At 36.0% G+C, this 12,742-nt stretch overlaps 1 protein-coding gene across 2 annotated transcripts in view; it reads left to right on the forward strand.

The window, feature by feature from the left end:
• LOC122813500 (putative ferric-chelate reductase 1) overlaps positions 1-12,742 on the forward strand; it is a 948,313-nt gene that overhangs the window by 708,906 nt on the left and 226,665 nt on the right. For both annotated transcript variants that reach the window (XM_044085846.1, XM_044085847.1), the window contains one exon: positions 10,638-10,660. In XM_044085846.1, the coding sequence (XP_043941781.1) occupies positions 10,638-10,660 (23 nt within the window). The remainder of the gene's footprint in view (positions 1-10,637; positions 10,661-12,742) is intronic.

Genomic DNA, 12,742 nt, shown 5'->3' on the forward strand with positions numbered 1-12,742 from the left:
AGAGGCAGGCATTATATGTGGTGCCTTTCACCATTCCAAAACACTGGTTATGCCTTGCTTGACAATTACAAATTGAACTTCCTTTTCATCAAGTACATCACACTGTTTTCTTAGTAGTTGTCATATTTGGTAATATACAGTTACAAATGTTACTAACTGTTATTTATGATACTAAGAGTTTATATTTCTTTAACTGAGTATAACTTAACCTTTCCTTAACTGATCTGAATGTGTTGATTATGCATTCAAAATTATTTAAGCTTTATTGTGCACATGTTGCTGATATTGTAAACATTTAATTTAGCTGTGTAATTCATGTAAGTAGGCAAAGACATACCATGTGTGAGTGTTGGGTTTTCAACCCAGCCTTGAGGTTTGTCATATGTTTGTAAATCTTTCAATGTTTGAAAAAAATATTTTCCTATAAGCTGCTGATTATTTAAGTAATGCTGACAATCCTGTAGAATAGAGGTATAGGTCCTGATTATGCCCTAGGTAGCCTTCATTACACAAGCTTTTTTGTACTGGCAGAGAGAGAGAGACCGAGAGACAGAGAAACAGAGAGACAAAGAGATGGTCAGAAAGACATTGGCATAAGCACTGCTATGTAAGGGATATAGCAGATGCCTGCTGCAGGAATGCAGTCTTGGAAGAAGGCTTAAGTGTACACGTTCTGTATTAGGGTTTCTAAGGCGAATGAGAACACCTTGCAATGCACAGAAATTCAGTCGTGCATCATTTTTGTATGGTGTTTTACACCTTCACTGACCGTAGAATAGCAGGCATTGTGCAGTTAACAGGGGGCTTTTAGAAGAATCAAAAAGAATTCTGACTCCTGCAAGTGGATGATGGTCACAATACCCACTTTCAGTCTCTAAGGTTTCTAGGATGCATGAGTCAGTAAAATGAATGAAACTGTAGCGGATGGGACCAGCTTTGCAGTCATGGGGATTAAGGGGCAAAAAATTAACAAAGTATAATTTTGAATAATACAGAAGAACAAGAATGTGGTGTAGATAATTGGTTCAACCAACAGCTGAACAAGAATAAAGCAAAAACAAAAGAGGCTGAACCAAACCACAACAGGCAGCAGATAAAAAAGAATTCCGTTTAATGGTAAGCACTTTCACCATCAAGCTGCTTCATCAGACACACAAGCAATGCAATGCCTTACTTTTAGACTACAAACAACTAATAAAATCATTTGTTCAACTAAATGGAGTAATAAGTGCAGTCCTTGTTTAAAGACATATACAAAAGCATATCTATATTCAGTTTAAAAATGGTCATCTAGGCAGTAAACATTTCGAAACATAAACACATTACACATAAATGTGAACAATTTAAAACATAGTAAAAAAGTAATAAAAACAGTAGTCACGTGGGCAGTCCCCTAGCCTGTAAAACTGGCTTTATAGAAACTTTATCATTAATGCCTCTGCCCATGCTAGCTCTCATCCTTATAATCCATTCTAACTCTCCTGTCTCTGTTTTATTTCTGATGTCTCCCCCTCTTTCATTCTTGGGGATTATTTCCATCACCATGATCTTAAATATGTGTGTATGATCATGTGTAGCTACAGAGACAGCAGAGTTAGAATGGATTATAAGGATGAGAGCTAGCATGGGCAGAGGCATTAATGATAAAGTTTCTATAAAGCCAGTTTTACAGGCTAGGGGACTGCCCACATGACTACTGTTTTTATTACTTTTTTACTATTTTTTAAATTGTTCACATTTATGTGCAATGTGTTTATGTTTCTAAATGTTTACAGCCTAGATGACCATTTTTAAACTGACTATAGATATGCTTTTGTATATGTCTTTAAACAAGGACTGCACTTATTACTACATGTAATTGAACAAATGATTTTATTGGTTGTTTTTAGTTTAAAAGTAAGGCATTACATTTCTTGTGTGTCTGATGAAGCAGCTTGATGTGCTGCGAAAGTGCTTACCATTAAAAGGAATTCCTTTTTATCTGCTGCCTGCTGTGGTTTGGTTCATCCTCTTTTGTTTTTGGTTAATTTTAAATAATATTGCATGTGCATAAAGTTAAGAGTGTGTTTCTGGTAAAAAAAAAAATAAAAAGGGTACAAGTAACATAAGGTAATACTAAAATGTATTTACTACAGCAAAATGTATTCCTTAGTGCTTCATTTGAGCTCAGTAACCTTGAATACAAGAATGTTAATTTACAAAAGCTCTACATCATCTTATAGTGAAAAAAGTCTGCTGTACAAATACAGACTCCAGGTCCACTGATTTGTTTAACCCAGTCAAGGTGGTGTAGTGACACTACATTTTAATGGGCATATGACTAATATTAGGTAACACAGACCATGGTGCCATAAAAAATGACAACAGCTCAAGGTAGTAGACACACTGCATTATATAACACAGTACCAAAGAGCAATTCAGAAGAGTGGAGATAATCATAAGGAGAAATGATAAATACAAAGCACTGGAATTTGTGCATTTGTTTGACAGAAGTAGAGTAGGCATTCATCTGCAATGCACACTGCTGTTTAATCTTGTGTTTAAAAAAGTGAATACCATGGGGCAATGCAAGGTAGAACACTGCAGGCTTCTCAGTGCAAAGATTTAAATCAGAACAGAATGGTAAATGTCATGAGGGTCTGGAATACTCTTTCATAAGTAGGTGAGTACAATAATTTTATTTAATTTGTAAGGTATAGTAGGTGACAAAAATTATATATGGTGGAAGCCTTTGTAGAAGTAAGGCTATGGTCATTACATACTCAAGGAAGAATTAAAGAAACGATAAAACACTATGATTAATGGTAGACTTTAGTCATTGAACATATTTTCTCAGACTTGGAATATATAATTAGCAGGGGATGGGGCTTGACCACCTGTAAAATACATCAGGATTTTTTTTTTTTTTTTTCCTTTAGTATTTTGATGTTCAGCTTTTTAGGATTGACATTTTTTAGTTAAATTGTTTTGGTACTTGATATTACAAAGTATATACACAAAGTACATATATAAATACACACGATGGCACATAATTTTAAGGAAACATAATCAAAGGTGTAAAGGCAAATTCTACTCCATGTTGTCCCACAACTTCCCACATAGTAATGCCAGCAGACTCAATCGTATGATTCTTCAGTTAATTCTGCAGGCATTACAGACATCTGATATAATGAACGTTTGACTATTCAAAGTGCTTCCAGATATGTCAGTATAGGTATAGATGTAGATATAGATATAGATATAGATATATGCCATCTCCAAGATCATATGAACTTGGAGAAGGTGAAGAAAGTGATATCAATGACAATTCACCTTCTTGGTCTTCTGCAAATCTACCCTTTCTTTCAAAACACTGTTGCCTTTCTATTAAATATTATGTAGGGCCTGATCAACTGGCCACTGACAAACAACAGGTTTTCTTTAATTATCTACTGCCCAGTTTATTGCATTTTTTGTGTTATCGATAAACAACCTTTTATTATTAATAATGTTCTGCAATTTTATTATAGGCCATTACAAGTAGCTAAGGATCTTTCTGTGGTTCATTGTATAGTAGATACATTTTAATTAACCACATCATTTAAGTGACACTTTGATGTAACAATAAATCATTTCTTTCTGGGGACCATATTTAGCAGCAGTATCAGGGAAGCACATACAATGTAAAGAAAATGGGGGTAGCTGGGTAGCAGAACTTCTGAAAATAATGTAATATTGAAATGATTGATACACAGTACTCCTCGTGTTCTGTTTAAGCTTACTTTTCTTATAAACCCAGTTTAAAGGCTCACTACAAATTTCAAATCATATGTGTTTGAATAGGACAGGATGTGAACTACTGAAGACGAGACAAAATGTTTTCTGTTTATGTATTTTTTCACTGTCTGCAGTATGTTACTTGCTCACTTTTTTGCTGTCTGAATTTTCAACACTAACAAGTGATACTTCAAGATGGTATTTTTTTAATCTTCTGTTATTACTTTTAATAAATGGCATTGTAGACATTTTCTGGCGGCAATGTCTCTCTTCTGCTCAGCACAAATTTTGCCATCTATCCTGTTACAATGAACTTGATTTCTCAAGGGTCGAATTTTAATATCTGAGATAATTCAAACCTTCATTATAAAACTCAAAATATAACAAATTCAGTTTCTAGTATTTAAATAAAAAAGATCAGTGATGATTGATGATTCTTTCAGATAGCCTTGTTTCTTTCTGGAAATAGAGAGAGAGGCTGTGAAGAAGCAATATGGCATCCTTATCAAAACTCCACAGTATGGCTTGTGAAAGAGACAGAAATGTCACAGCTAGTGCTTGGTTTCTATAGCCTTTCCACTACTGCATTTTGTATGACAGAGACAAACAAGCCCGCTGTGGAGCTGACATCATTTTATTCTGTGCTGACATGCTTTGAGGGCAGGCAGAAGCTTGTCGAACAGCAGTGTCGTGCTGGTTCCTTCATTTTTATTTTTACAACTTTTTTTTTTGTCTTGAAAACCTGATATAACAGGGCATGTGTTTATTTTGATTTAGATATGTATATTATTAATTATTTTGGAAATATATCTATATTCTGTTTACAAAACAGCCACATTGCTACTGCTGTACAGGTATTTTGCTTAGAATTCCCTCTTGATTTTAAGTTTTGCTCATGTTCTGTACAGTCAACATTGCCAGTAGTTTTTTGGTAGTTGCACCTTTAGGTTGTCATTGTCATTACTGGAAAAGGTATTTAGAAATCACAGGGTATTTGTTTCTTAAATTTAATTGTAGCAGAATAGATATATTTAATATATGTGAATTAAAATTCCAGTGTTCATGCTTGCATTTTAAGATGCGGATAACATAAAACACTGAATCTTATGAAGAGATGCTACACTGACTGTTTACTAGAAGAGTTTCCTGATCGCATTTTAAGTAGCACACTTTGCAAACATTTTGGTGAGAGTGAAAAGTGAACTACAGCTCAGCTGAGTTTGTACACAGCATTTGTGCGATCAGATATGTCACTAGTTGGTAACATGAAGAAAAAACACATTAAGAATGACTGTATGGTTAACTAAATTAATTAATTTGATTGATTGAAAATGTTTGTTTCTTGGCATTTTCTAAGAAGTCGTAGTGCATAAAAGGGGAACAAAGCTATCAACAATAGACTTCTAGTTCCTGTAGCATGCTTTCAAATGTGACACTCTCCCCAACTGGTATATCTTGTAAGGTAATGTTTTCTGTCAACATTGTTAGTGGTACACATGGCATTATGACCTTGCAAAGAGAAAATACAACATGTTATATGTTTTGGGTTCTATTCCAGGCAGAGTTCTTAAACTCTCGTTTGTTGTATGTAAGTATCACTATTGCTTCATTTGCTTAATATCAATAAATAAAAATTCCTTCAGCTAGGAAAGCTGTAAGAATATGTTATCTGTTATCAACACTAGGTCTGGTAACTGGAACTGTGGAAATATCAAAATGTGTGACACCCTAGAGTATTTTTATTGTGAGAAGTGTTACTGTTCACATCTGTATACAACATTGTCAAAGTGAGACTGTTTACTAATGTTTTAATATTAAGTGGGTTAGGAGAACAAAGTTTTTGCCCCATACTTTGTCCTGTTTCCATAGTTACAAAGGAGTAAAAATTGGTATCCACTTGCCACTATTGGAGGAGATGTCTTGGAGAAAATTCCTTGTGTTGTGAGGTGCTTCTTTCCCTCATGACCCCGGGGTGCTTCTTGTTTCAGTGTTCCATCGTTTCAAGGAACCTGTGGGAGGTAATTCAGTAGTTCTTCAGTTCAACTGAAAAGAAAAGCAATAGAAAATCCTTTATTGGTAGATGAGTGCTGCTTAGAATACTGAGTAACAGTTGTTTCATCAGGGCAATTTATTACAGTTTTAGTAGGTGGACACAAGGCAGGAACCTTCCATTGCCTGATAGGGGTGTATAGGGGGAGGGTTTAGCTTTATTGAACCGTCCCTGATGCCATGGTGGGCCTAGTCTTGTGAGCTTGGCAGTGGGTTTATGAAGAAAAATATATTGCTTTTAAAAACAATTAATAAAAACAAAATGTTTAATAATTATATTTATATATATATATATATATTATATATTTACCAAGCTTATCAAATAAATTTCCATTTTGTGTCAGCCAAGGAAGCAAACATTGTCCTTAGATTCCATTCAAAAGTATCCAGTATTTTTATATACATTTCAAAGTCACCAAAGCTAAATTATTTAAAGAAATCTGTAAAAGGGAATCATATGTGTTAAATAAATTTTGTTTAGATTGGAATGGGAGGGTGGTCATCAGATCTGCCAGGAAATTTATAACTTTATATGCCAGTTTAAAATTGTTCTTATTAATGTAGAGCTATTTGTTGTATTTGGTTTGTGGGCAAATGGCCCCACCTAAAACAAAATGTAATTTCTAAAAACAAATCTGTGTTTTACTTAGAGGTTCCCTTTTTAAGTGTGTTACTTTATGGTGGGGCAAGTAAACACTTTGGTTTAATTCATGCTTAGAGAGAGAGGTTTATCTAAATCCGATCCTAAAACTGTCTATCTACGTGAAGGTGGAGTTGAAGTGTATAGAGCTTAGCTCTAAATTTAGTGGTCATGATCACATTAATTAGATTAATTATTACAAAACATGGTCTTACAGAATTAATGACTAAAAAGGTGATGTTTAGATCCCAAGGACCACACGTCCCTGGTCTGGATGTTCAAACCCTTGGGGGAAATGTCGGCTTAGCCAAGGGCAGGCCTCTGGGGGTGTCCACCAAAACCTGAAACAGGAAAATGTCCACAGTGGAATTAAAGAGGAAAAGGGAAGATGGCGCGAGGACTTGGAGCTGTTTAGCAAACACAAGCCACATCTACCTCACATATTCCCACAGTCTGCTATGACCATTAACCAAAAAATGGTGTAACATTTTTAAACAGTTTCAAGTGCTCATGTCATCTGCCCTTTTCCTTTTTAGTTTACTGTATACCTGCAGATTTATAGCTACAAAGGAGAGTGACAGTGGTAAAAGGAATAGTGCTGTAGGGCTGTCTTCATCAAACAGGGAGCTGCAGCACTGACTAGTGATGCTGGTTTGATTAGCAGGCTTCAGTGTTGGGGAAACTGGCTGGGAAGGAATGGTAGTGAAGGGTAATGCCATCTCACTCATCTCCAGGGCTGGTGGTTATGTCATAATAGTTGAGTTTCACCTGCTATAAGGCAGGTTTTGGCTTGGAAGTATACAAAGACCACCGTACACAACACTTTTGGTGCATAATAGTGTAACCAGATACAGGTGAATGCAAAGCATGCAGCCAGGGCAGCCTGTCTACCTAGGCAGTGAACTGCCTTGTCATCTAAGGACAACAGGTTAGGCAAGCAAAGAAATGCTGAACCAGTAAAATGCAGTCTCTCAGCAAACTTCTGATATTTCCCCTGCACTACTGGCTGATACAGGGATACTGATAAGGGGAAATTCCCTTGAAGAAGGGCAACTGGTGATGTGATATGGAGAGGCGAAGGCTGATTGGGATGGCAGAATGAAGCTGGAATTAGGAGGTTTGAGCAGCTAAATGGCCTAGACCAGAGAAGACTAAAACATATTTAAAAAAAAGAAAAAGAAAAAGTGCAAGAGGATTAGGCCATGAAACTGGTGAGGAGTAATAATGGTGTTTGCAAAATGTGAAGAATGTTCTCCTTCCTGCTGAGAAAAAAAGTTTAGTGGGAATGTACTTGTATAGTAATTAACTCCAGAGAAAGTACATGTGATTCATTTTTGAGACTCCTGTTGGTCAGATGACCATGCTTAATTTTAAAGTAGGATGACCCAGCATCATGCGTGTGTGTGTGTGTGTGTGTGTGTGTGTGTGTGTGTGTGTGTGTGTGTGTGTGTGTGTGTGTGTGTGTGTGTGTGTGTGTGTGTGTGTGTGTGTGTGTGTGTGTGTGTGTGTGTGTGTGGTCTGTTGACTAAAGCATTATGCTAAAGTCATATGAAAGGATTTAAAATTTGTCTTCCAGTCTATTTTTGGACTGGAAAAACACCACTAGTGAACCCCATTCATGAGTGAGGGTCTTAAGGGAGTAACTGGCTGGTTAATCTATGGATGCTGCCACATATAGACTCTATTCTCTTTTATTCTGCATTTCTGTGAGGGAAGTTTGTACATATAAGAAGACTTCACTGTGTACTGCCCTTAGTCTTTTTTTGATAACGTGGGAGTCCCTCTCTTTGCCACAATGCCATATCAGGCCCTAGTTGTAGGGATGGTGAATATTAATTTGAATTCCAAAATACCTACAAGAGATGTGCCCTACTGACTTCAATACATAGCGGGTTTACTTCTAAGGTATTGCAGCAGACATTGTCTTTTTTATTGTAGCAGTGCAAAGAAGCCTTAAATTGTATATATTTCATGGTGTAGATCATAGTCTGACATTCAGACCTTTTTAAAATAATATAATTTAGAGTAGAAAATGTCTGACCTCATGTTCTCTATGCTTTTCTAGCATTATTTTCTTGCGTCAAGTAGATCCTTCAGATCCTTTTTGCAAGATATCGAAAGACTGTGTAAAGGTGATTCTCTCCAGGAAATTAAGTATGTGTCATTTCATAGGTCCCATGTATTGATGGCTGTGTTGTAGGTTGTAAAGATGTAAGTGGAAGATAGCGCATGGCTATTCCAAGCTTTGCCCGCCTGTCTGTATTACATCTATATTCTGTGAAAGATCCATTGTAACATTTAGACAGACACCAGTTCATTCTTTTATTTAAGGTTCCCAAAATAACCAGGCATAAAGACAGACTGCCAGGTAGAAGCAATATCACACTGTTCTGATTATCTTCCCCTTTGGTCTTCCTTAATGAATGCAGTAAACCACTGTAAACATGACATGGATAACAGTGGAATGGTAGTTAGTTTTTTTTTTTTTTTTTTTTTTTGCTTTCTCACAGTTTAATTGTTGTTTTGTGTTTGTTGATTACTTGATGTCTGAAAACATATGCTCATAGAAATAGGTTTATTGGTAGCTCCTATGAATGCAGTCAGTAAGACAATTGAGGAACCTTACCCAGATTTTCAATTGCCCTAAAGCACTGTTTGCATAGATGACTTTCTCAAAGTCATATAGCAGCAAATGTAGGATTACTACCTGTCCTTCTTTGTTCAGGACAGTCCCTATTTCAACACTTGTGTCCACTGGAAAAAATTGAAAAGTGGCAAATATCCTGCAATTTTATGAGAAACAAATCACAAGCTTCCTTTAATAATTGCATAAAACAATTATTTTGTATCTGAAACACCTAAATATTATGTAGAACAACATAAACAACTCAAATGCTGCAACAATAAGCTTTTGTTTAGACAAAAATGTAATGTCCTGCCTTTGCATTTGCTGTGGGTAGAGTTTATCCTGAAAAATCTCATGCTTTCACAAAAGTATCTACTTTGGGCATTTAAAAGGTGGCACCCTTAGGCAAATAGAGGCTAAAGAAATCAGACCCTGGATTACACAAAGCAGCTGATTAACAGCTCATAGCTTGATTGGCAAGTCGTAGCCTCAATCCTCTATGCCAACTGTCAAATTTTAAATCATAAATGTTTAAAAGTTTATATTTAATAATTATGTTTAAGTATCTCTTATATGGTACAAGTAAGGAACACACATTTTATTTTAATTGAATGGCAGCCATCTAGATAATGCATTACTGCATAACTGAGGTTTTCTGTGATTTTGTTTTTTGTAACAGCTCTAGTATTATAAAGCAATGTCTTACTAATAAGTTCACTGTAAAGGAAAATAGATGGACGACACTCCTCCAGACCTCAGAAACTGCAAAATAGAGTCACCAATCGCAAGAATAAAAGAAAAGGAAATTTTATTGTTTAAGCTTCACACGAGCTTTTCTTCATTTGAAATATACCAACTTCATCAGAAAAACCAAACTTTAAAAAAAGCACTTAAAAAAAGCACTTTTTTTAAAATAAGCATCCTGCATTTAGCACTGTATTTCATCCATTTAATGTATTCAGTTTACTGAATCTAAATGTTTCCACCTGGTTTAGGTGTCTTTTAGAAGAATAATGTGTCCGGAATGCATCTGGTTACATTTCAAAGTGTCTTTCATATGGAGAAGCAAGGGGTATATAAAAGGGAAGATTATTGTGTGACATTGTTTCCGTTTTTTGGGTTTTCTTATGAAGTTGGTATATTTCAACTGACGAAAAGCTTGTGTGAAGCTTAAACAATAAAATTTCCTTTCCTTTTCTTTTATTCTTGCGATTGGTGACTCCATTTTGCAGTTCTTGAGGTCTGGAGGAGTTTCGTCCATCTATTTTCCTTTATTATATTTATATTATTTTATTGTGTTACTAATAAGTTCAACACTTTATGTCAGTGTAAGTATGAAGGTGGTCACTGGTTATCACTGAAAAAGGTCAGTAGACTAGTTCACATCTGGCTAACAAATTGTATAAGAACATTACAGCATTGCAGTGGTAAGTTTTTTATTTTACCTGACAGATAAAGCGAGGATATATCCCATTATTTCTTATTTGCATTAGTTAAATTACAGAGCCATAGACAATACCAGCAATTTTCAACATTTTGTTTTATTATCTTTTTTTTCTTTTTCAGAAATAGAAGATGAAGACAAAAAGGTACTGTTTTCATTGTATTGTTTATGGAAGCTTATTTGTATTATAATCAGACATTTTTTTCAAATTTGGCATAGCTTCTTCTAGGATTTATTGCACAAAATGTAGCATTTCATAAACTAAGTGTACTAATGTGGTATTTATGTTACATAATTCCCTTTCTAGCACAGGACTTTCAGTACCAATAAATGATAAGCTGTTCACATAATTTTGAATTTTCTTCTTAAGAGCTATGAGCTTTTTTTTTTTTTTATGCTGTACAGTTTGTTTGTGGCCAAGTTCTGTCAGAGGGGTTTGTTTGCAAACTTTGCATCATATAATGAATGAATGAATGACTAGGATCATAAGCCTCTGTGCAGGAGTTGAGATAAGCGTATGAACTTTGGACACCTACAGCTGTGCTTCCTTCAGTTTTGTTGTGGGGTGGGAGATAGTTGAACTGTCTCAATTCAGCAGCAAGCATAAGGAAACTAGCCTTGGAGCAGTCATTCTGGTTGGGTTGGATACAGCCAGTTCTGGGACTAAATGGGAAACGTTACAGTGTTGTGACCTAATTTGACCAAGGAGGTGATGAGGAGCAGGTGGTGGTGATGGTGAGGAAAAGATTGTGTATGTTGGTGCCTGTAGTGAAGGACGGTACTATTCAATTGAGGGAGTTTTCATTTATAAAGTCAAGGAAGTGCAGAGCAGTGCATATTTTTTGTTGAGTTCTAAGTGTGCAAGTTAATGTATAGTACTTAAAAGTAGCCCAGAATGATGGCATTTTGGTCAGTTTAGAAGGAGTGTATTTTATTAAGATGTGGTTCATGTCTGACAGATATCATAGTTCTGGTTCTGTAGTTTGCTAGAATGCAATGTGAGGTTTTATTTGCATTTACAAGGATGTAAAATTATTTCAAGGTCATTGTCCTGTTTGATTAGTCTGAAAGTGTTGGCATATTGGCTAAGGACAGACAAACCATCACCTTACATCTGTCTATGCTTGTGTGCCTAAATCTGTCATAGTCAGTCAAACCTGGTAAGGAGGAAGTAGTTTTACTGCACTGGAACCAGGTTTCAATGACAACAGAACTGTCTGGGTGTTCTAGAGTTGGGAAGGTTTCACGGGAGGGCATTTCCTTATTTAGGTTCCTAGCTTTGAGCAGCACTACATTCATTTTTGCCAGATTCAGATTTATTGGGTTGGTAGCCTGTTGTTACTTTAAAAAGGCACATAGTGGATAGAATGTCTTGGCCAGAATGTAAAACCCCTGAGAGAGAGAGAGGTGCAGGACATCCCTGGTATAAAAGGCAGGACTGTCCGCACTATCACTCTCTGCTGACACCCATTCCACCACCTTAGGATGTCACCACTAACTAATCCAATTATTAAAGCAGAGGCAGACTGTATATTGATCTAAAAATCATTGGTGGTATACGTTTTGCTATATTATGGAATTTTGGAGACCTCTTGGCCTATGTACAGAGGAGGGAGAACTGTATTCTCTATAAAGAAAAGGCAAAAATAGTGCAGAACAGTGCAAAACCATGCACCGTGGCCCAGTACAGAACAGCTGAGTACTGCACATTACAGTACAGTTTTGTAAGGATTGACTGAACAGTATGCTCAGATGTCACAGCACGGTAATTCAAAAGACATTCAAAATGGTTTAATGTAAGAGTGCCTGAAGCAGGCCTAGGTTCCACAGCACATTATTCCAATGCAGTGTCAAACTATTAATGAATGAGCAACTGTCATGAATGCTACACTGGAATATTCTCAGAGCCTTAGATAACAGCCAATTCCACTATACTAAGAGGCAGTTAATGCAATATGCAAAATGTTACAAGAAACATTTGACACAACATGTATAAATGCCATAACACAGGAATCAAGCAGTCAGTAGCAATCACTGGTACCTCAGTATTATAAACGTAGAACTAATGCAGCAAAGTATGTGGCAAACAGACATTTAAAAACAAGACACAAAGGCACAATATGACTAACTTGTTGGAAAATAACACAGGAGATACTGTTATATCAAGGATACACTATAGCGGATTTCTAAAACATGTCATCTATGGTTGAAAACTACCCAATGAGGT

The sequence above is a fragment of the Protopterus annectens genome, chromosome 10.part0 (assembly GCF_019279795.1).
Source record: "Protopterus annectens isolate FY-2018-M chromosome 10.part0, PAN1.0, whole genome shotgun sequence".
NCBI classification, from domain to species: Eukaryota; Metazoa; Chordata; order Ceratodontiformes; family Protopteridae; genus Protopterus; species Protopterus annectens.